This window comes from Solanum pennellii, chromosome 12 (assembly GCF_001406875.1).
Source record: "Solanum pennellii chromosome 12, SPENNV200".
NCBI classification, from domain to species: Eukaryota; Viridiplantae; Streptophyta; class Magnoliopsida; order Solanales; family Solanaceae; genus Solanum; species Solanum pennellii.
Window position 1 is genome coordinate 61,304,954 of NC_028648.1, and position 24,715 is coordinate 61,329,668.

Genomic DNA, 24,715 nt, shown 5'->3' on the forward strand with positions numbered 1-24,715 from the left:
TTTTTGTGTTTCTTCATGACTTACTTAATGGTGTTAGCAAAAAGAAGAGATAACATCCGCAAACTTTCTAAGCATTGTTTGAGATGTGACTTGAGTGTGTACCTGTTACAGTACGAGGTTGAGTTAGCAGATATTCATTGTATAATTACTCAAGCGTAAGATTATTCTTTTACTAGCCAATTATTAAAGGAAATCATGATAATGCATCAACTTGTTTCGATAACACCATGCTTTGACTGATTTTTCTCAAGTTCTTCATATTCAAGGCCTTCACAAGAATGTCGCATCATCATATTCTCCCAGATCAAATGAATCTCAAGCTGATTCACAGCGAACCAACCCTTGTCAATTTTTAATACCTTCCAATGAACAACAAGGACCATGTTCGCACAACAAAGTTCCCCAAAGGTGTGCCATACTCTTACTGTCCCGATTGCTCTAATATTCCCCCAATCTCCAGAACCATAGATTAGTAGTAATTCATGTTGCAGGTGCATCAATGATTGTTAGCTATGAACCAGGTTCATATGCAGTGTTCCCTAAATTTGCATCAAAGATGTTTGATATCATGTCACTTTCTTCAACTTTTTTTTTTTCATCCTTTTCAAGGAATAAACTGTCTCCTTGAAAATTAAAGAGCGAGAGGAAATTTTCTACCATTTTTAGCACCTGTTTGGAGCATGTACTATTCATATACCAAGTTGGCCTTTTCCCACTCACCTTCACCTGAAACACTAGTCAAAGATTAGTCTTGGGAACCCAGATTAGCTTGGGCCCCTTTATGTGAGTAAAAGGATGAATAAGATTTCTTCTAGCCCATAAAGGCAAATAAGAAAACCTTTTATTTGGAGCATTTTTATTTCGAACCAGGTTCTTAGCCGTATCAGTCTTTTCCTTTTTGGTGAACTTAACATTTTTCTGAAAAGCCTCAAATAAAGCTTTACATTGATTCTTTAAATGACCTGAGTTTCCACAATGAGTGCATAAACTTTTAGACATGTGAATAGTGTGTGACACAAGATTATTCTGTTTTTTAAAACCTATCCCACTTCGACTAGTGGTTTGCTTTTCTTGAATCTGAGTTAAAATTTCAGAGGACCTGGTCCATCTAAGATTTCTTTCCAGATCCAGTTTGGTATGATCAAGATTTTCTTGTAACAACCTATTCCTTTCTGTTAAAGCTTGATATTTTATGGTTAACAATTTTATTTTTTCTTCTAGAGCTAATTGAAGTTCACTAGCAGAGTTTTTGCCCTTGTGACTTAACTCTGAGATTTTAATCTGTTCTTTTAATTTATTTTGAAGAAAGTGATTGTGTTTCTCAAGATTGTCATTGACTTCTCTTAAAGATGCATAGTTTTCCATCACTTGTTCTCTTTCAGAATTGACAGACTGATATGCATCTATAAGAGTACTCAATAAAGACTCTAGTTCCTTTTTAGAATATGATTCAATATTTACTTTGATGTGATGAAAACTTACCTTGCTTTGTTTGTCATCTTCTTCATCATCTTCAGAATCTGTTTCAGCAATGAGTGCAAGAAAATCATATTTATTTGATTGTTCTATTGCAAGTAGTGACTGATTTTCGAACCCTCCATCCTCAAATTCTTCTTCAGATAAGTCCCCCATAGCGGCAAAGGCTCTTCTCGTTGAAAGATCCGCTTCTTGATTGGTCATTCTTCTGTTTGTGGGAATGTACTTATCATTCTTGATGTCTTTGACCTTCTCAAAGTTTGCCTTTTTCTGCTCTAAAGCCCAAAGTGGACAGAATTTGATGAAGTGATCTGGGCTCCCACATTTATGACAAACCTGGTCTTTAGTGTTTTCAGATGGTTTTTGAGAAGTTTTCTTTTGAAAGGTCTGCCCTCTCTTTAGCATTCTGGTGAACCTTTTGGTTATGAGGGCAATATTTTCATCTTCAAAATCATCTGATGCATTTTTCTTTAGAACCAGGTTCCTTTCCTTCCTTTTTCCTCCAATTTCCTTTTCTTGGTTTTTCTTGAGTTCGTATGTGATGAGATTACCAATCAACTCATCCATGGCCAGTGAGTCTAGGTCGCGGGCTTCAGTGATAGCCTCGACTTTACTTTCCCAAGTTTCAGGAAGGACACTCAAGAGTTTCCTTACTGCCTTTCCATTAGGAACTATCTCTCCCAAGGAGTACATCTCATTAATGATGGAGGTGAACCTGGTGTGCATATCTTGAATAGTCTCCCCTTCTGCCATCCTGAACAGCTCATATTGCCTGTTCAAGTTATCAATTTTGGACTTCTTGACTTGCGTTGTTCCTTCATGAGCTGTTTGTAGTGTTTCCCATATGGCTTTGGCATCTTGACAGGACGAGATTCGATTGTATTCGTCTGGTCCTATGCCACAGATCAAAATTTTCTTGGCTTTGGCATTGTTTTGGATTGCAAGCTTGTCTTCAACATTCCATTCTTTTCTTTCCTTTGGGATTTTGGTGATTCCATCAGTTGCGGTTTTCATAGGTATGGTTGGGCCATCTAGAATTACTCCCCATAGATCAGGGTTTTCGCCAATAAGATGGTCCATCATACGATTTTTCCACCATCCATAATATTTGCCATTGAACAGTGGTGGTCGTGTTTGTGAAGCTCCCTCTTGTGGGGTAGGTGGTGCTGCCATTGAGTCTTTTCAAGGTGTGAATCTTTTAACGAAAAGACCTGCTCTGATACCAATTGAAGAAACCTTACCCCAGAACACGAACCAGGTTCGTGTAAGTTGCTTTTAAGTAAAGACAGAGTAAAGACACAAACACTTATTGAATTAAAAACCTTCCTCACTCAAGGAAGGAAAAACCTCGTTTTATTAATTCAACTATAAGATTTTGTGATTACAACTCAATAATCAAAAAGTCTTATCTCTACTACTCCCTCGATTGACTCCAATCGATCTCTCCAAAAGGCCAAACCCACCTTTTGTTACAACTCTCACTAACACTCAACCCTACAAAGAGCCAAACCCACCCTTTGTACAATAAACTGTAAATTACAATTAAGAACAAAAAAACAAGACAAATAGTTCTACACGATAAAACCTTCTTACTCAAGAATGTTTTAAACGTAGTAATCCTATCAACCTTGAAGACTTCAATTGGATGAATAATTCTCCCTTGTTCTCTGCGTGAAGTCGTGTCTTTCTCCCTCTGCCTCGTGCTCTTCTTATAGAGTTTCTTTTGCCTTGTACACTCCTTATCAGATAAGGTAAGGAAGTTATTGTTGAACAAGGATTCCCTTTTAAAGTACAATCCTTATTATATACAACTTTCTTCCTTAATAATATATTTAAGGTTTTCCTTATTTGTATCAACTTATACCTTTAATATATTATTTTTGGCTTTGACAAATAACTCTATTTTCTTGATTACTTGGCTGACCCATTTTACTCGATCTTGGACTCGAGCTTGGCTTCTTTTGCTGCGTACATTTGCTACTGATTATTTGTGCTTCTTGTCTATCATCAAAACATGAATTATCGATTCTATCATATTCTATCAAACATGAAATGAATTTTTCCAGAGACTAGTAGTATTAATTAAGAAAGGAGGTGGCTAGGCCCCTACCCCTCCCACATAAAAGGCGATTACACTCAGCTATATATTTTCTAGTCTTCTACTCTAATTCTCGTCCTTCGAACCGTCTTATCTAGGTTCATGATCTCAGACAACTGAAGTTGTGTCATATCATGCATGTCTAATCATCTCTTTCAAGGTTTTTTTCTCGGGTCTACTTTTACCTATCCTAATTTCTGCTACAATTAACCTTTCATACCTTTTTACTGGTGCATCCACGTACATCTCCTACTGACTTGTCCGAACCATCTCATTTTCATTTCCTTCATGTTGTTTGCCACAGAGGTCACTCTCATCTTACCTTATAACATCATTCCTAATCATATCTATCATAATACGCCCATATATTCATCCAAGCATCCTCGTTTGTCAATGAATTGTCTAGTTGGTTCCTGGTCAATGTGTACCAAAACATGATTTTTAATATTTAAGTGTTTTGGACCACCAAGAAGGGAAATAATTAAAACAAAGGAGATTCTTTATGAAGAGATGAATACTATATAATAGGAGAAACATGTACAATTATTAAGCACAATGGATACTAGATGCAAGTTGTCACGTGGTTTCAGGTCTGTTTTTATAATTATTCAAATTTATAGATAATTTATAATTATGAATATATTTAGATAAGTACTTGATGAACGATGACATTAACGTTGGGACCATAAAGTGAGAAATCAACTCATAAAATCATGATCGATCCAACCTATAAACACAAACATAGTATAGAAATCGAATCATCGCAAAATATTTGTATCTAGATTAACATCGATGTACTTTGTCTTGTTCAAAATTAAGTTGATATTTGTCTTACTTTCATCACATGAACTTTAAGCATAACAAATATTTCTTTACATCAAATATTCGAGCAAAATTAACCAATATGATAGTTTTAAATGATCAAGTTGTTTATCGTTCGATATACACTATATCTCATGAAAAAAGATATAAAAATACATCACTCGTACATTGAGTGAGAAAATCAGATAAAAAATCTGGCATCATTCTGAATAGGCATAATACATAAATATATCATTTACCTTAGCCTCGTTTCACATTCATGTCATCTAACTTTGGGTGTGCACAAGCAGACATTTAAATTTGTATACATTTGAATAGACACACACGTTTTACATCATGACATCCTACATAGCAATTTGTATCCTACATCTATTATGTAGGACTCATATGTGAACTTGTTTAACTTTATATAAGTTTAAGTATCAACTTGTGCAAACCCGAAGTTGAATAACATAAATATGAAATGAAGTCAAATTAAAGGGCACATTTATGTTGTGAATTTCCATATTTGGTTTTGTTTCACACGGCTCAACTTTCAACACTTGTATCTCCTTAATCCGATATCTGAATTTTTCTTACAAATAATGTATCCTTAGAAAGATTTTTTTCTGTTTCGAACGACCAATTTTTGACAGTCATATCTCCTTCATACGAAAATAAAATTTTACAAATAATATATTGTTGGAAGGATATTAGAAATAATATCTTTCTTGTGATATAAGGCTCACATAGTTTAATTTGAGAGGAGCAGAAAATTAGATGCATTGTCAGTGTAATCTCATACATGGCCAGTTCTTTGTACGAAAAGAGAACAAAGTAGCAAGATCAAATGCAGAGTTATCAGAATACAACAACTACATACCCCGTGTAATGTCACATGTGGCCAGGTCTATGGATTTACTCAGACCTTACCCCGACCTTTTGAAGTAAAGAAATTATTTCTGATAGACCCTCGGCTCAAAAGAGACAGCAAAGTAGCAAGATACATATGCATAGTCACAATCTCAACAAAAAAAAATTAGGTGAGACATAAATGCACATTGATAAAAAAAAAAAAAAAGTTTACAACAGTGAAAATTACTAAGAAAACTATGAGTATTGCTACAAATGAACAAACTTGGATGCTAAGTGGACTGTCCTAAGAAGAAACTAACATCTAATAGCAGCAAGCTAAGCTACATTAAATATTGAACAAAAGAAATGCCTTGAAGACACTCTTGTTTGCTCTATGATCCTTCTTTCAGTCACCCTATGAACGCGCGATACATGAGAAAATCATCTTACTTAAACATTTGAGGTTTCAAATGACTAGTTTTGCGTAGGATTGGATCTGCTTCGAGGTATTCTTCTAAAACTTGATTTAACTTTCTTGAGAGGTTGTTTCTCACTGATTCTTCCATGTTCATGAACTTTTAACATTTGCGATGTTGAAGAAGGCAAAGTTTCTGATGATGAGAAAACGAATCGAGCTGCTTCTGTAGCAGCATTAGGCCTTGAATGTAGTTGAATCGTGATGAGGGCTAGTATAAAAGTGACTAGTAATGTTGAATGGCACTTCATAGTAAGTAAGTTCAATTCAAGTGTAATAGTTGATCAAGATTTGGTGATCATGAGATTTATATGTATATTGGAAATCAATATAAATAGAGTGGTAGATCCAATGTTTGAGGGATCATGTGATGATGCTCCTTTGAAGATACTAAATAAAGCATAACCTTTTTAGATGAGTATTGGTTGTATGTTTTAATGGTATCAAAGCAAACAGAGGTCCAATTGAGATCGAGTTTCACCACCACTCATTATAAAAATGAATTTTTAATTTCACGTGTTTGGCTCAAACTCAAGCACGCATATGAGGAGGCGTGTCGACGATATATTATACTAATAAGACCTAAGCTTTTAGATGAGATAGTTACACATTTCAATAACTAGAACTCAAGATTCAAGATTAGTTAACTCGAAATTAAGCACGCACGAGAGGAGGCATGTTGAAGATATATTATACTAATAAGACCTAAGCTTTTAGATGAGATAGTTACACATTTCAATAACTAGAACTCAAGATTCAAGATTAGTTAACTCGAAATTAAGCACGCACGAGAGGAGGCATGTTGAAGATATATTATACTAATAAGACCTAAGCTTTTAGATGAGATAGTTACACATTTCAATAACTAGAACTCAAGATTCAAGATTAGTTAACTCGAACTTAAGCACGCACGTGAGGAGGCATGTTGAAGATATATTATACTAATAAAGTTTAAGTTTTTAGATGAGATGGTTATACATTTCGATATTTGGTACTCTAAATTCAAATTTAGTTATTATAGTTTCAGAGTGGTCATGTGAGCTAGCACGTGAAAAATATATTGTAAACTTTGAAGCCTGGTCAAGTGATCTACTATATTGTTTTTTAACTCTCTATATATATCTTGACACATCATTAAAAAATTGTTTTTTTTATTTTGTTGCAATTAATTTACAGATAATTAATAATTACTAAAATCCAGAGAAAGATTCTGTGCTAGTTTTTTCATCCAGCAAAAACTCTGTGCTTCCATTTTGTTTGTTTCCAAAGTCATGATTTTTCTACCTTAGAAGAGGAGCAATAAATTATAATATGGAAGATATACATGTGTTTCCCCTTGGTAAAAGATGCTCTTAATATTTTAATTCTCTTGTTGCAGTCTTGGAAATGTAACTCACTTGTTATTTGGCTTTGTGATGATTGGTTATTATTATTTTTATTGTAGTAACATTATAATAGGAGTACTAAATTTAAATAAAAATAGAGATGGAGGATGTAACACCCCAGCTCTCAAGTCGCAAAACACAAAGAGAGATGTTGAGTATATATAAGTAGAGCAGATAAATAAATATATACTAGTTAGTTAATATTACAATTTGTAACTTACTTTTAGCTATAATTACGAGACTCAGCTTATTAATTTTGTATAATTTGAAATTTGTATAATTTATTTTTATAATGTAATTTTGTATCATTGTTTAAAATTCAGATGTTTATGGTGATATAAATTTGTTATTTCGAGTTTATACAGAGATAGTTCAATTATAAAAATCCACCCGCGAATGATATAAACGATGCAACTTAAACTGTAGCTCTAATTTATAATATATGCAAACAATAGTTATGGAACATAATAAAGTTGATTATAATGGCTATTTGCGAAAGTTTCCTATACAAGTAAGCAGATTTTATCTAAGAAAAATTATTGAAATACAAGTCTTATGTTTCCCTTATTTTCAATATCTTCTTCTATTTCTAAAAATCTCTTATTTCTTTAATGTATCTGAGCCAGTATTTAATGTATTCGAGCTACATATTATGTACCCAGTTTATTTTATAATGTATCCGAGCTAGTTTTTGATGTATCCGAGCTACATATTATGTATCCAAGCTAGTTTTTAATGCATTCGAGTTACATATTATGTATCCGAGATACTCTTTAATGTATCCAATCTACATATTATGTATTCGATTTGTGTTACTTTTTAAGAGATTAATATAGTTACAAACTAAAGAGGAATAGATAGTAATTTCATATCAAAACTACGTAATTCCTAAAATTTATCCTTTTATCTACTAGTGATGTGTTTTAAAGTCGTCTAGGCCTAAGCTTAAAGCGGATATTTACATTGCTAATGGGGTGAGGAGTGGAGGCTTGAGAGTCCTGAAAATAGAGTGGCCTCAGAAGTGCAGATCCAGACAAATAGAGCACACCCTTTCATTTCCTAGTCCATTTTCAGTTTATACACATTGTCATATTGTAACAAATTTACTAGCATAGAGTGTTTATATCAAATCAATACATATTGTCATGTCTACGGAGACACTGATTCAAAAATATTTGGGCCATAGAAGTATGTAATTCTCTTTAGTAATTATAGATATGTAAGTCAAGAATCAAGATACTTCCATGGAGGGACATAAGGCTACACTTGGAGTTGGTCCCTCTTGAGAAGCCTATTACAATGTGCTTATACATGTACAATATATCCACTACTTGTGTTCTACAAAAAAGAAAATATGTATATATTAGCTAACTTCTTCAAAAAAAAAAAGGCAATAGGTGTAATGACATTTTGTTCCTTGTTCCTTTATACCTGTTAAGAATTTCGAATCCTGGATCAGCCTCTGAGTCTATACTAACTTGGGCTTCTACTCCCTTGTTCTATATCTACATTTCGCGAACTAGAAGGATTGAATACCCTTCTATCCCCGCTCAAAAGCCTCATCAAACGTCTTAATCTTTCAGGCATTACATATTTCGATTCTTCTTCTTCATTAATCTCCCTTGGAATATCGATCACCAACATTCCATGTGATCGATTACTCGTGGAAGCTGTTGAGTCTAAACAAGGATTACACAGGGTGCTAACTTGAGTCTCATTTCCCCAGAACAACACATTGGTTGGAAAAATAGGCAACTCAGTTTCAACTGAAGCCAAAACCAAAGCCGAACCCTCTTCCTCTATCTCCAATGATGATTCCTCAGTCGTTGAAATCGCGTTACGACAAAGAGGACAAGTGGAATGAGAATGAAACCACATATCAATACAATCAACATGAAATCCATGATTACATTTTGGTAAATATCTCATCTTTTCACCTTCAGAAAACTCACACAGACAAATAGTACATTCCAATGTCCCATCTTTGAATTCATTAACATCAAATCCAACTATAGGTATTGTTTCAAGAATTAAAGGGTCAAGTCCTTTAGCACTCACTTTTCTTCTAGTCCCACTGCCATCAGAATCGCTGGCGGTATCTACATACCGCCGGCGATTCAAGAACCATTTAGTATAAACATGAAATAAAAATATAAAAAACACCACTAAAAACATAAATATAATTAACCCCACCATAAACTTCCCTAAAAGAGCTGATACACCTGACTCATCTAATTTATCCATTTCTCTAGGACAAAGTTGAAATCTTTACTTAAATAAAGGGGAAATTCAACAAATTTAAAACAAGAATGAGATGGGATTTCTTAATAAACCTCAAAATTGTGAAAAAAAACATAGAAAAGCTGAGATTTTTACTTATAGAAAGGGAAATTCAACAAAATTTGGATCAAGAATGAGATGGGGTTTCTTATAAAACCTCAAAATTGTGAAAAAAACATAGAAAGTTGAGATTTTTACTTAAATGAAGGGGAATTCAACAAAATTTGAGTCAAGAATGAGATGGGGTTTCTTATAAAACCTCAAAATTGTGAAAAAAACATAGAAAGTTGAGATTTTTACTTAAATGAAGGGGAATTCAACAAAATTTGAGTCAAGAATGAGATGGGGTTTCTTATAAAACCTCAAAATTGTGAAAAAACATAGAAAGTTGAGATTTTTACTTAAATGAAGGGGAATTCAACAAAATTTGAATCAAGAATGAGATGGGGTTTCTTATAAAACCTCAAAATTGTGAAAAAAACATAGAAAGTTGAGATTTTTATTGGCCAATATGGAAATGGTGAACAAGAAAATCAAGATTTGAAGAGGGTATTTGAGAAAATGTGAAAAACAATTGTTTAAATAAACTTTGAATTAAAGGGGTATTAGTATTTATGAGTGTTGGTGAATAAGAGCTAAGACGACAAAGAAGAAGTCAAACAAGAAAATCTTCCACAGCCACCTAACTTCTAGGAGGCAGCTTTATACTTTGACTTGACTTTTTCTACTACTAAAACTTAGGAAAGTTGGAGAGATCATGGCAAAGATATCTACTTGACTTTCACTTATGCAAAAGCCAAAAGTTTGACATTACAAATGATTGACAAAATTCCACAAAAAGGAAAAAAAAAAAAGGTCTTTTATGTTTGGGCTAGGTCTAGAAGAGTCATTTCAATTTCTTCTTTAGGATATTTTGGTCATGTATTGTTATCGTCAAACATTCAATAAATTTTAATTGTTCGATTTAACTAAAACTCGAATATGAAGATGCTATTTTTTGGAGTCCATGTGACTTCTTTTAGTATATAATAATTTTGATTAAATCGAACAGTCTAATTTATTAAATATTTAAGGATGATAGAGGATAAAGAATATTTATGGATATATACAAAGGACTTATTTAGACCTTCAACAAACAAAAAAAGGTCATTTTTGCCACTCTTTTAAAAAAGGAAAAAAAAAGAGAGAAACTTCACACAAATTCTCCTATGGTCTTTCTTATATAAAAAAAAATAATAGTGTCAAAGGATGGGTGGGGAGTAGTAACCTCAGTCCACTCATAGACTTATTGTTAAATTTTTTAAATCTATTTAATTATAAGAGAACTTTCTCTATTTAGTTTTTTATATATATAAGGTTACTTTGTATTCACACCAAAAAACTCATCTAAGTAAGAACTTTCTCTATTTAGTTATAATAACTAATGAGTAAAGATTGATTTTGGAGCAGAGAAAGTTAAATGAAACTACATATGGGAAAATTAACTTGTAGGATAGGTTGACATTCTTTTAACCCAAATTGCTTAGTATATTGTAAGCCTAAAATGATTGGAACTATATCTATCAACATAGGTCATAGTGCTAATGACTTGCATACCACAATCTTGGTCATCCAGTGGCCATTAGTTGAAACATTAGGCTGCATTAGGAGGAGTGGTGTGGTAGTAATGGTGATATTATATATTGAATGTGATGTATTGGAAGGCTAAATGTGGCAATGACCTTTTTCTTTTGCCAACTTTATGACACTAAAGAATGTGAGGAACATGACTTAGTGGTGAATAGGGATCTGGAATTTCATAAACATGAAGCTTTACTTGAGCCGAGGGTCTATTGCAAACCAACTTACCTACCTTTACAAGGCAGGAGTAAGACTACATACACATCACCTCCCTCAGACCCCACTTGTGGGATACACTGGTCAAAGACATGGATTATCTGGAAATGTACGTAGTACGTACTGAACTCATTCATGTCATCGCGTGTGGAAGAGGAATAGGAGATCAGATACAGGAAAAAATGAAAATTGAATATGCACTATGAACAGATTTTAGTACCTAGCAGTGTGTACAACACAAAGCAACCAACAGGATCTTGCTGAACAGACCAGCTGCACATTATATCCCACAAACAGCAAACTACAAAGAGAGACAGTTTAATAGAAAAGGCTACGTTACATCGGAATTAAGGTTGGTTGTCTTGACTATCTGTTTCACCCCTTGAACTCCGATCAATACTATATGTCCTCTTGCTCATATTTGCTCGTTGAACTAGCCGAACTAAGGCTTCAACAACTTCTGACATAGGTGGCCGGAACTCAGGCTCAGACTGCCACAGAGCATACATGACAATGAGATAGTGTTGACTGAACTAACAGAATCAGGTTGTTGATAAACACAGCAGATTTATGAATTTGGCATACTGTCTATACAAAATATTACCTGGACACAAAGAGCAATTACATCAGCAAAGCGCGAAATAGATTTAACAGGATAGAGTCCTTTAAGTGCTGGATCAACCATCTTAGCCAAGGCATCAATATCATGGAGTTGAGGTGTAGCCCATCTAACTAAAGATTGTTCAGATCTTGGTCTCTCACTGCATCAAGAGCATAAGATTTTCTAAATTACTTCCTGTTCGTCTCATAAGTAATTTGACACAATATTATGATGCCTGAGTAACTTTACCTATCAAAAGGTGTTCGTCCGGTAAGAAGTTCCAACATAACAACTCCAAAGCTGTAGACATCACTTTTTATGGTGCATTGCCCATACATAGCTACCTCAGGTGCACCATACCCAGACCCTGTATTATGGTTTAGTGCCTGCAAAGATGATCACTTTGAAATATCTTGAGAAGATGATAGTGAGGTGAAGCTATTGAGAAGAAGCAACAGCTACAATGTTACCAATTGAGTAAGTAGAGAAGAGCAGGAGATAAAGCACCAGGGACCATTAAAAAATGAGTTAATGGTAAAGTGTTACTTTTATAGAATATACTTTGGATAATGCCTTGTCCTAGATTAGAATAAAATTCTTGTTTTTTACATGACAACTTCTCATGGAATCCAATTTATAAACCCCAGAAACAGTTCTAAAAAATTTCATGTTTCAAAGGTTAGAGCACAAAACAAAGCTTCTCCTGAAACAAATAACATTTCAACCATGTGATCTGTTGATATTTCTTATCTCCTTGAAAAGGACATTCACGCAGCCAATGGTATGTCAAAACATGCCTATATATACATGTGTACTTATGTGCATGCTTATACATCAAATCCACCGTAACACTTGGCAACAATGCATAAAGTAGGGAGCTCAAAGTCACCTGATCTGCATCATTAATAAGGCTTGCTAATCCAGAGTCTGATAGATGAGGATTGAGTTCCAGATCAAGTAAAATATTTGCCGATTTAATGTTCTTATGAACCAATGATGGTGAATGAACTTCATGCAGATACCTGCAAAGATGCTTATGTTAGCTAGTGAAGAAATTTGCTTATGGATATCATGAAATGAAGAGATGTGGAAACCACAATAAATTGGCTTAAATTATCTCCCTTTGTTTACTTTTATGTGGCAGTATTTCCTTTTAGATTGACACCTTTCTATATTTGGAAACAATTTTAACTTCAAATTTTTAATGTTACCTCTAAGGACATGCTTTTATAGCCACACAAATGACATGGCTAAGACCCTAAGTTCTAGAAGTCTTTCTTTCTTTTTGAACTCCATCCCTACTCAAACACCACCACATAAAATGAAACGATGGAAGAACTGATGTTTTGATTAGCTTTTTATTGGCAAGACCGGCATATCTAGGATACTGAGCTCCAAGTAAAGAATAAATGAACTCTTCTTTATGTTAACTTACTGGTCATCAATGTTTAAAAAAGACTAAACTCTATAGTGGTCTGTTTAGTCCAACAAATATGATCTCTAAATGCAATATTACTATGGACCCTCTGGTAAAGTTCATCACGAGTCACAACTAAGTGCTTGGTGTTGACTTACACAGATTTCCCTTTTCTTCTACCCACAAGATCTATTCTATGAATCTCCGGTATAAATAAACAGACGATTCATGTAAACTACTAGTAACTAGCCATCAACAAATAAGGAGAAAAACATAGCATTGCTGCATGCTCCATGAATTTTACTTCCTCCTTCCAATTTATGTGACATAGTTCCAATCGGAATTGAATTTAAGAAAGACATGAAATTTTTTGAAACTTGTGATCTTAAACATGGCATAGCATTTGTCTGACTGTAAAACTTTTGAAACTTGTGGCCTTAAACTTACCATAACATCTGTGTGGCTATAAAGCTTCTCACAAATGGTAAAATGGGAAATAAAAGGTGAGTTGTTTCCAAATACAGAAACATGTAACTGTAACCAATTGAATAAAATAATTCTGTGATTGCAAAAACTCACTCTAGTGCTCGTGCTGCACCAAGTGCAATCCTGACTCGGCTATTCCATGCCAGTGGCTTGCTGTCTTCATCTGATAGATGCAGGAAATCATGCAGAGAACCATTTTTATGGAATCTATGAACTAGCAAGTACTGTCCATGCTCTGAACAATAACCAACAAGCTCAATTATATTTGGATGATGCAACTGTGATATCTCAGAAACTATATTGAGAAAATCTTCATGATTTTGGAGGGCAGACGAATTGATTTTCTTGACCGCAAGAACCTACAACATTTCAAATAATAGAAAGGAACACAATAAGTATGTAGTTTCTCTGATTATACATTTTTGCTGAAACATGTGTTCGCATCTCTAAATCACCTTATATAGTCATAAGAAAGAAAACAAGTTTTTTTTAATGGGTACTCATAGAGTGAAGTATTACTTTGCCATCATCAAACTGAGCGCAATAAACACGCCCAATTGATCCCTCGCCAATAAGGTTTTCAACATTGAAGCTATCAGTAGCAATTTGTAGGTCTGCAATTGAAAACTGTGTAGCGCTGATTTGAGCTGTATTAATTTTCTTGGGAGGAACAATAGGTTTCGGTGAAATGTCAACCTCATCAAAGGACTTAAGGCGATCAATAGGTGGAGGTCTTAGAGTTACAGCAGTGGGAGTTTCAAATGTGCCCATGCTTACTGTGGAGGAGGTTTGATAAGGTTTCAACTCTGCAACAAAAAACATACAATGAGGAGGAATTCCGGGAACAAACAAAACATAACAATGATGTTACCTTCTCAAAGAAACAGCAACACAACAATGAAAAAGTTAGACATAAGCAAATAGAAGCTCCAACTTGGATTTCATGACATCATTGAAGTTGATAATGAGGTGAAGCATGAAAGTTATAAGCATGAACTAGAAAATTACAGATGAAGTTGCAAATGAGAAGGAACACATATTGTAAGAGAGTTTGTTTTGTGGGCTTTTGATGGATTAAAAGGGAGAAAGCAACTTCCCAACTATGAACCTGAAGATGATTCCTTCACTGTGCTGACAGTTACAATCTGAAGCAAGAGTTCTTCAGGTCAACTATATTCTGTAGAGTTTTTGTTTCCTAGGAAGTTAAACTATCAAGAGTAGTTGATGTTTTTGATAAAGGTAAAGTTGTATTCTTCAGCATTAAGGTCTGCTGGCTACCTCAAAAAAGTTACAAGCTATTTCCATCATTACATAGATCCTAGGAAATCTACCAACTGTTCTACTTCTTCTATACCATCTTCTTTACACCAAAAATACAACATGTTAATGTAATTTTCTTTAACTTTCTGAATAGTGTTAGTAATATTTTCATGACACCTGAGGTTTCTTTTTCTCCAAATAGCCCACCAGATACAAGTAGGTAATATAGAACACCACTTTTTCGGGTCTTGCTCACCCCCCCCCTCCTCATCCAACAGCTCAAAAGATCAGCAGTATGTTCTGGCATCACCCAGGCCTCTTGAGAAATGCTGAGAAGTGAGAACCATGTGCCACACCTTAACAGTACTCCTATAGTGTAGGAATAAGTGGCTGTTAGTCTCTTCTTCTCATGAAAAAAAAAACATCTGGAAACAATCTGGAAGCCTCTTTTCTTGAGTTTTTCCGGAGTGAGACATGCCCTTCTGGAGACCAACCAGGTGAAGCATTTCACCTTAGTTGGGGTATCGCCCTTCCATATTTGTTTCCATGGACCATCAAGGGTAGCTGATGTTAATTTGTCAAAAAATAATCATAAGCTTTAAAGCACCACGTAATTTAGGACCTCCTCCAAAAGATCAGTTTGAATTTCTAAAGATTATACCTATGGAACTACCAATAAAGTATGAAACTTTTGTTTCTTCAGAACTTAGGATCTTTCACATCCATGCAGTTTTTCCACTTCGAAGAAAAATATTGTTTAGCTTTGCTGCTTCCCTCTGTATCAATAACAACCCCTTGCAAAATTTTGATAGTACTTGCACGGTTTATGACCAATCATAAGCAAGGTAAGGATAGAAGCTTAGACATTATTTCCATATTCAAATGAGTAAATAATAACACCGCTAAGATTATAATTATTAGTTTCGAAATATACAAAGAGTTAAGAGAGAATTCAAGACATTTCTAACAATATCAAGAATTATGAAAGCCAAATACCTTCTACTTTCTGTGAAGTAAGAGGAGCAAGTGGCTGCTTATCAAGTTTTTCTATGTCTGAGGATGACCTTCTTGATCTTTTCTTGATAATAAAGAATGCTACTATTGCTCCAACAACTAGAATAGATATCACTATTCCTGCAACACCTCCACCCCCTATACCTGATTTCTTACTGCCTGGATTGCTGCTGTTTTCTCTGGATTTGTGATCTCCATTGGGATTGTTTGCAGGAGGTGTGCCAGGTGGAGGCGGGGGTGCAGGTCCTGAGATCCATGAATTACCATTTGATCTGTTATGAAAGATTCATGAATCCCTATAACAATTAGAAAGAACTCCCCAAAGAATTTGCAAAGATGAAAGAAAATTATTGCAATCTAAGACACTCACTGCACTATCCCTTTCAGCTGATCTGGAATCCAGCCAGTAAATTGGTTGTTTTCAACATTCCTAAAGAATAGAAGAATCAACATGGTTTTCAACCAATGGATTTAACTGAAACTGAAGTGAGAGGTAGACATAAGACATAATATCTACACATTTGGCACACAACTCACAGATTTCCGAGGGGAAGATTGGCCAGGACGTCAATAGTTCCACTAAACTGGTTGTTCTGCAAATACCTGCATATTACAACAACATAACATCTATATCTGATGGAAGTCTGCAAATAGAAAGATAAAGTATGAAAACTCTTTATCTTACATTTTGTTCATACTAGTTAGTGACCGGAAGCTTTGAGGAAGATTACCCGCCATAGAATTGAAAGAGAAATCCCTGAAGCATTATAAAGATCAATCAAAATTATGTGACAGAGAATGATAAATTTCATATTATTATGTTTTAAACAAGAAGATATGATAAGGTACCAGCGCTATGAAAAGCAAAAAGACAAAAAAGTTCTAAGGTCCGTTGAGGCTTTAAGCGCAAATAAAGCATGAGCTTTCACGAAGAAAAGGTGCAAAGGGAGAAAAAAGTACAAGTATAGATATGGTCAGTCCAAGACTAATAATTATAAGCATGCATGACAAATATATGAACAAAGAAATTGAATTTTTTTAAAGATAAAGTGAAATATCACTTGTTTAGTCAAGGGAAAGTATGCCTTAGGACCTTGATGAACAACTTAAATAATAGAACAAGTGTACTTTCATCATAACAGTTGAGAACAGCAAACTATTCTCATTCAGATCATAATTAGGCAATATGAAAACTCTGATGTAATGAAACGAGAATAGGCCTTACAATGTGTTGAGTGCAGAGAGAGAATCAAACGAGACAATCACTGATCCTTGAATTTGATTGTGACTGACATTTCTACAACCAGGCATAAACATTGCAAATAATCATAAGGAGAGCCCAAGAGAATGAAGAGGACCAAGTGTTTAAGCAAATATCAAAATTTAAGCTTTTCACTTACAAGTACTGGAGGGAGGTCATCTGTGAAATGGAATATGGGAGGCCACCACTAAAACCACTAGAAGCAAGGTTTCTGCAGGGGAAGTTCTTAGAAAGATAAGAGGAAGAAAATAGAACCTGCAAGGAGGAAGATATGCAAATAAACAAACATACAGTCTTTGCACATTTGGAGGAAGCTGGTAAGGTAACTGGCTCCCCATATTGTTATTGCTTATGTCACTGCAACATTCACAAAGATAACCACATTCAGGAATTCAACATAAATCCAATTAAAAGGAACAAACGAAGGCCAAATGTCTTACAAATTGGTCACAGATTTTAGACTATCTAGCTGAGACCCCAATGAACCTGAGAGCCCAAGACCTGATAACTTGCTGAAGGAAAATGAAAAGAAACTAATCATCAGTTTACTTAGTCAATAATTCCAAAAAGTTGAAACAACATGGAGATGAAGACAAAAAGGAAGACCAAATCCCACATTTCAGTAACATTATTGCCCGAGCAGGTAATGCCTGTCCAGGACTCTCCACAAGGATCACCGCCATTGGCACTCCATTTTGTCAGCTGACCTGGTGAATTTAGTGTGGTATACAGGACTCTCAGAACAGATGCTGAAAACCAAAGAGAAGTCAACTGGATTATTTTGAAATCAAGACATATGTGATTGTGTGAGGAATTTTAATGATAAAGAAATAGTTATACATGGACATTTAACGGCTCAAGAGACAGATTTTACATAGGACAGTATGTTAAAAGAATGTGCAGCTACGGCAACTTGACCAGCATGATACAAAGTAGACAGCAACTTAACCAAACCATTACTGTGAAACTTGGATCATCAGCAGTACAAAAGTAAATTATATAGCTTTCTTAGTCTTTGATCAACTTCAAACTCACTGGTTTTTGTCACCCCTTACCACATAAACTAGAAAACATTCTCCAGTAATTGCTTGTATAAGGGTGACAATAGTAACTAATACCAATCACATTCACAAACCATAAGTTTCCGTAATGATTTACCTTTTCCCCAGACTTGTTCAATTATTAATGAAAGAAAATTATAGTACAAAAGTTGACGTTTTCTATTAGCTATTAAGTGCATCTTCCCGAAAGAGTCTCCTCTCTACCTCCGCGAAGTAGGGATAAGGTCTGTATACACTCTACCCTCCCAAACCCCAGCTACGGGATTTCATTGGATTGTTGTTGTTGTAACTATTAAGTGCATCGGCAACAGTAAATACAACAACTATGACTCAATCTAGTCGACAAGACTAAGGGGTTGTTCGTCCACAAGTAATGAGTATTTCCCACAATCAAAAGTGAAGACTACCATTGATGCAGCCCAAGCAAGACTTACTATATCCATTATTCTCAAAGATTTCATTTTTATGATAACCACGGTGTCCGGGCCAGCTTGTGTGCAGCTAACTAATTCCAAGGATACCTGCCTCCTCCCAGCACCAACATGTACCACATAACTCTATCTACTAAACCTACACCTAGTGTTATCAAATGCCATTTTTTTTTCAATTTCATGGGGCTTCAAAGAAACAAGATTTTTCAGTTGGGTTTGTTCATTTTAAGAGTTGTCAAGACTCAAGCCCACTCTCAGCTAAATTTTTCCTTGAGAACAAGAAAACTGGAACTTGTACTTACTACTTCACATACTAAAAAACAAAGAAATAAAGAGAATGATAAATAAACTAAAAGGGGCTTACCATCAGATGGATCTGTATCACCATTAACAAAGCTTGAAAAATTCACCAAAATGGCCACCAACAGTACTGCTGCCAGTAGCAACAACAACCTCATTTCTCCCCACACCAACACAAAATTACACAGAAAGACTCTTTTTTTAGTGAGAAAAAGACATTAAAAGAAGAAAAGGGTCAGATGCTTTTGCCATTCTAAAGAAAAACCACTATTCAGCTACAAGAATCCAAAGCCACACACTTTTTTACCATTTTTTGTTTTGTCACATTGTAATACATCACTTTAATTTGAATTTTGTTGGTTTCTGGTTGAAAAAAGTATGAGTGAAGAATTAAAATTAATTAATTTGGAGATTTTGTGTTGGCATTTGATTAGTGGAAGGTGAAAGCAAAGCAGAGAATATTTGTCAAATTAATCAATGATTGCTCCCCACCCTTTAGTATTCTTGTCTCTATACATTCTGTTGTATTGGTTGCTAAAAATTAACAATGATATACTCAATAGTTACCGGTTCCGGTTCGGGTTCAGGTTTGAATTTTGAATAGTTTAAAATCTTTAATATCCAAGGAGATCAAATGCGGCGTGATAGTCGAGTTTCAACATGAATACCAAATATTGGGCGAAAACCAAAAAAAAAAAACCTAGTTAATATATTATCACACCGCCTTATTTGCAAACATTGACAAGTCGTTAAATGTGAGGTATAAGGTATAATAATTTCAGGAATAAATACATAACTATTTTACTCCCTTCCTTCAGCAATAGTTGTCTACTATACTTTTTTTTAAGGATATCAAACAATATTTGTTCACTCTATGAAATCAATGAGTATTTTTACACTAAGTTCTGAATTTATCCTTATATGAATTATAGTCGTTTTCCTTACATTTTCACGATATTGTATATACTATATTCAGAGTGTCCTCGTGGTCCAAGATAATCAAATTATCAATAATAGTAACATAAGCATGAGACTTTTTGATAGTAACCATAACATTTCGATATTCATTGGTAAATTGATTTTGATTCTCTATTAACCAATATATGTGTGGTGTTTGGTTGAAGGTGTTAGAATTATTTATCCCACCATTAATTGTGAAAGATGTTCTACTAGAAATATTCTTGTTATTGCTTCGATACATATTCCCCAGAAAATGGATCCCGCTCTTATAATTCTCAATAAATTAAATGCATTCATTAAGATACGAAGGCTTCTTATCCACAACAATGAAAACACGTTTTCACTCTTTCATATGCTCGGAAATTTCACTTGAAAAAGAAAATATTCCATGCTAACAGATTCAGGTCCTTAACCATAGATTAAAATATACGAAATCTCGTAAAACTTACCAATGAGATTCTATCGATTAATATTACACGGAAGAAATCAATACACTTATCATATGATAATTTATTCTGAGATGGTTATTTGTTCTCATTCAAATTACCCCTAAAGAAATTAGTTATCTTATTCTGCTCTCGACATGTAATATATATGTTGCTCATTTATGTGTCGAAAAAATTATAATGAATATACATGACTTTATAATTTTTTTAAAAAATAATGACTTCAATACAATTTTTTAAAAAAGATTTTCGAGCAAAAATTCTATATTGACCTTTGTTAAACCTTTACACCTCTCATAATAGATTTTTGTTTTCTACCTGAATTAAGATAGTTAAATTAATGAATTTTAGATATTATATAAAGAAATAAAAAAGAATTTAATCCATTAATGTGTTTTCTTACTTTTTAGATACACTATATAATTCTATTAAACATCGATCCAATGAGAAAATTACAAATATTTCTTTATGTAGTAAAGAGAATCATGTATAAAGTAATTCTAAAATATACAAATATTATATATTTATACATCAATTTGATTATATTTTTTCTTACCCACCAAATCAAATCAACGCTAATTAATTTTCTTTTATCAATTTGATGTGATTTTTTTATTTGATTTATACATCCTTACGTGTATCCCTTATTAAATATTGGTTTAATAGTCTCACTTGGATAATATTCTGATTTAATAATTACCATTAAATAAATAATATATGTGTGAATAATAGAATAATTATGGTGCATGAATAGAATTATTTTTAAAAAAAAATTAAAAATCTTAAAATTTTAACTTTAAAATTAAAATGGTATATCGAATAAATTTAAATTAATGAAGCCTCGTAAGTTTCCATCCATGTCTTACCATTAAGTTTCATGTAGGGGCCTCTGCATTGGGTCCACTGGGTTTGGAATGGAAATCGAAAGCTAAAAAAAATTGTTTTGTTTTTTAATTTATTTGTTTTATTTTAATTTAGTATAAAATTTGGAAAGTACTATTAAAAAATCTCATCAATTTAAATTAAAGATCTTATATTTATTAAAGTATTCTTCAAAATATATCATGTGAAAAATTAAAATTAAAAAATTATTTAAAAAAGAAAATTACTATTAAATGAACTAAAAAGATTAAGATAAACAAATTAAAACAGAAAAAATAATAACGATCTCATTATTTATCTATATATTCTCATTGCGTCTCCAAAAGAGTACAGGCCACTGTTGAGGGTAAATTTTAGTGATTTAAAGCTCAAATCTCAATAAGTTAGGACCTTAGTTTAGTTAAGATAAATTTCAGTGATTTAATTGTTTTATTTGTTAAAGCTATGTATATAACTTTGACAAATAAAGCAATTAAAACTTATAGGTATTATTAGGGTTTTATGGACAGATATCAGTTATATTATTAAGTTATTTTATAACAGAACATATTCATTATATAATGATAATATAAATTTATAGGTATTTTTAATAATTTTTAGAATTCATAGGTATAAATCATATTTTTGTAATAATCAAATATTTTTTGAAATATTGAGACCAAATACACAAAATAACTTCGCTAAAAACTTTACCCAAATATAATTTGTCAAGAATATTTGACAATTAGAATCAAACACTTAGATAAGAATACTCCTCCTGAAATAAAGTAGTAGAAGTCTGTTTCATAGGAATGTTTTATCAATTTATTTCTATTTCTATTTATAAAAAATTTATCCCCAAAAAATGAATATTTCTCATGGCAAGACAACTCTTTAAATTGTTCTATTTACATTCTTTTGAAACCATACTTTTATTCCATAGAAATACGGACAATGAGCTTTTATATATATATATGTGTGTGTTTCCATCAATTTTTCGTTTAGTTTTTCATCTGATGTTCGGTATTTACATTAAAATTGATTAAATTTAAATTCGCACCGAAACATTCAATATTAAAGATAATTCACTTCTTAACTAAGCCGATTTCATACTCACCTTTAACGAAATAAACATATACGATAAAAAATGTTTACATACTAAACCAACAAAATTGCTGCAAAAACTAGTCGAAAAATTCGTAAATTGTTATCTACTAATAAATTTATTTGAGAACATATCGTCTCTTATTGACATGTTCACATTCATAAATTCATTCTCAATATATATCAATAGTAACCCAAGGACTCTCAAATCAAATTCTTGACTTCCTCTAGCTATTCAGTTTTTGGCACAGAAAAACTTTGGAATATTATAAAAATATATACACTAATAATTATATATACATTCTTTATATAATATATAAACGCGATATACACTAAATTTTATACAACAATAATATACATTCTTTATACATATACACTCTTGTCAAATATAATTGTGTATAACAATGATACAAATTTTTTACACATTATATACAACAGTTGTATAGTTTGTATACCTATCCTATACAAATACAATTTATATACACATCCTATACAAATACATATTCTATACAACCATAACACCATTTCTGATTACAAAAAAGAAGTTAGTTCCTCCACTTTCACCTTAGTAACTCCCACCAGCACAAATTTGATCAAATTCTTTATATCGATAGGACATTCTATAACTCCGTCATGACAGCAAAATGTATAATTGGAGATTATTTGAATACAAATTTTTACTACCTTGAATGTATTATATATACATCCTATACAAATACATATTTTATACATATCATATACAAATACATAATCTATAGACATCCTATATTCCAATACAAATACGTATTATATACAACTATTACACAATTTCATATACACTACCTATACAAATACATACACATTATATACAATCATTATATACTTGCTATGCACATCCTATACAAATATATATTATATACACATCCTATACAGATATATATTCTAGACACATCTAATACAATACATACTCTATACAACAGTGATACAATTTCTATACAATACTATACAAATACCTATGTATTATATACATCTATTGTACAGTTTCTGTACAATTGTATTTGTTTGATTGTGTCTTTTACCGATGTAAAGAACCTCTCTATTTATAATTGTTTTGTTTTCCAAAATTCATTCGAATTGGGAATATATACAAATTATTTATCTCTTTTTATTTGGTTTTGTTTCCTAATTAGGTTTGGTTTAGAAAAAAAGAGTTGTTTAAGGAAATAAAATACTAGTTTCCGAAGGAATATTTACACGTTTTCCCAAGTTGGGTCAAATTAGGAAATAAACTCGATTTTTTATTTGGATTGGTTTTTTAATTGGTTTTGGATTAATAAATTACTTTATTTGGTTTTTTAGTTTGATTTCGAATTTTAAAAAAAAATAAAACCGAAAAATTGAAAAAATTGAATTATCTTTCTCTCTCTATATATATATGTGTGTTTAGGTTTAGAATTAAGTTGAAATTAACTACATTTGTTTCTTTTTGGTTATTCCTTTCACCATGTTTACGTTTAAATTTTGTGTTTGAACATCTATAATAGGTATATTTATAAATATAGCGTTTATATTGAACCCTCTCAATAACAAATAAAAATTAGATGACTTAGTGGCAAGTCCCTTGAGTTTTATTTTTTAAAAGAAAAAATTCAGTTTTGTTTCAAGCTTTTTCTTAGCCTTATTTTTCATTTTAAAACGTGCTAAAAGTGTGATTTTAAACCCCAAAAAATTCAAGGGTCCCATTTCTAAAGACTTATTTACACATTTATATTTTTATTTTTCGAACCACTGAACAAAAATCCTGAATCCGCCACTCACACGAGTAATGGTCCCGAACGACCCACCAAAATCCTTGCTCTAAAAGTGGTTCTAATTGGAGAAAAATTGGTAACCTTACTCAGTGACTTTCGCAATAAAATCATACCAGGTAAAAATTCTCTGTCATTTGTTCGTGGTGCATTTCATTGGCTCAGTAAGGATAGTTTACTTAAGTTTTGTGCTTATTGTAATGGCCAAGGAAGGGTATTGAATACTTTTAAGTTATGGATAATGAAAGACTATAGTGTAAAGATTTCGTAGAATAAATTGTTGGGCAACTTTCACATATAGCAAACAAAAAATTCATATTTGTATGCTATAGCAAACTTTGCATAATTGCGCTCCATAGCAAACATAAAAACTGTATAATTCGCTATACATATACAAGTGTATAATTCGCTGGCCTAAATTGTATAATTCGCTGGCCTATTTTGCTGCAATTGTATAATTCGCTATCCTATTTTCACTGCAATTGTATAATGCACAATTGTATAACTCACTGCCTATTTC

At 32.9% G+C, this 24,715-nt stretch overlaps 3 protein-coding genes and 1 long non-coding RNA gene across 4 annotated transcripts; all 4 read right to left on the minus strand.

The window, feature by feature from the left end:
- Positions 1-715: 715 nt before the first annotated feature.
- Positions 716-2,375, minus strand: LOC114075134. The gene has a single exon (XM_027913417.1). The coding sequence runs from the start codon at positions 2,227-2,229 to the stop codon at positions 739-741; it is 1,491 nt and encodes a 496-aa protein (XP_027769218.1). The 5' UTR covers positions 2,230-2,375; the 3' UTR covers positions 716-738.
- A 5,807-nt stretch (positions 2,376-8,182) lies between these two features.
- LOC107007244 (RING-H2 finger protein ATL3-like) lies at positions 8,183-11,246 on the minus strand. The gene is made up of 2 exons (XM_015205771.2): positions 8,522-11,246; positions 8,183-8,428 (listed from the first exon to the last, which is right to left on the minus strand). The coding sequence occupies exon 1, from the start codon at positions 9,332-9,334 to the stop codon at positions 8,564-8,566; it is 771 nt and encodes a 256-aa protein (XP_015061257.1). The 5' UTR covers positions 9,335-11,246; the 3' UTR covers positions 8,183-8,428; positions 8,522-8,563.
- Positions 11,247-11,377: 131 nt separating this feature from the next.
- LOC107007243 (protein STRUBBELIG-RECEPTOR FAMILY 6-like) lies at positions 11,378-19,482 on the minus strand. Its single transcript, XM_015205769.2, has 16 exons — positions 19,102-19,482; positions 17,862-17,994; positions 17,686-17,757; positions 17,537-17,602; positions 17,385-17,456; positions 17,210-17,281; positions 16,670-16,741; positions 16,522-16,587; positions 16,355-16,414; positions 15,967-16,256; positions 14,230-14,516; positions 13,804-14,069; positions 12,697-12,829; positions 12,057-12,193; positions 11,811-11,967; positions 11,378-11,697 (listed from the first exon to the last, which is right to left on the minus strand). Exons 1-16 carry the CDS (start codon positions 19,193-19,195, stop codon positions 11,554-11,556), a joined length of 2,121 nt encoding a protein of 706 aa, XP_015061255.1. The 5' UTR covers positions 19,196-19,482; the 3' UTR covers positions 11,378-11,553.
- On the minus strand, positions 14,936-15,960 carry LOC114075191. The gene is made up of 2 exons (XR_003575592.1): positions 15,632-15,960; positions 14,936-15,534 (listed from the first exon to the last, which is right to left on the minus strand). It is a non-coding gene; the product is annotated as an uncharacterized LOC114075191 (long non-coding RNA).
- Positions 19,483-24,715: the final 5,233 nt, after the last annotated feature.

Coding starts and splice junctions, on each gene's coding strand:
- LOC114075134 (XM_027913417.1), bottom strand. CDS start 2,229: ATGGCAGAAGGGGAGACTATTCAAGATATGCACACCAGGTTCACCTCC.
- LOC107007244 (XM_015205771.2), bottom strand. CDS start 9,334: ATGGATAAATTAGATGAGTCAGGTGTATCAGCTCTTTTAGGGAAGTTT.
- LOC107007243 (XM_015205769.2), bottom strand. CDS start 19,195: ATGAGGTTGTTGTTGCTACTGGCAGCAGTACTGTTGGTGGCCATTTTG. Junction 17,282..17,384: donor ATGACCTCCCTCCAGTACTT/GTAAGTGAAAAG, acceptor GCCTGGTTGTAG/AAATGTCAGTCACAATCAAA. Junction 16,257..16,354: donor CAGCTGAAAGGGATAGTGCA/GTGAGTGTCTTA, acceptor CTTTCATAACAG/ATCAAATGGTAATTCATGGA.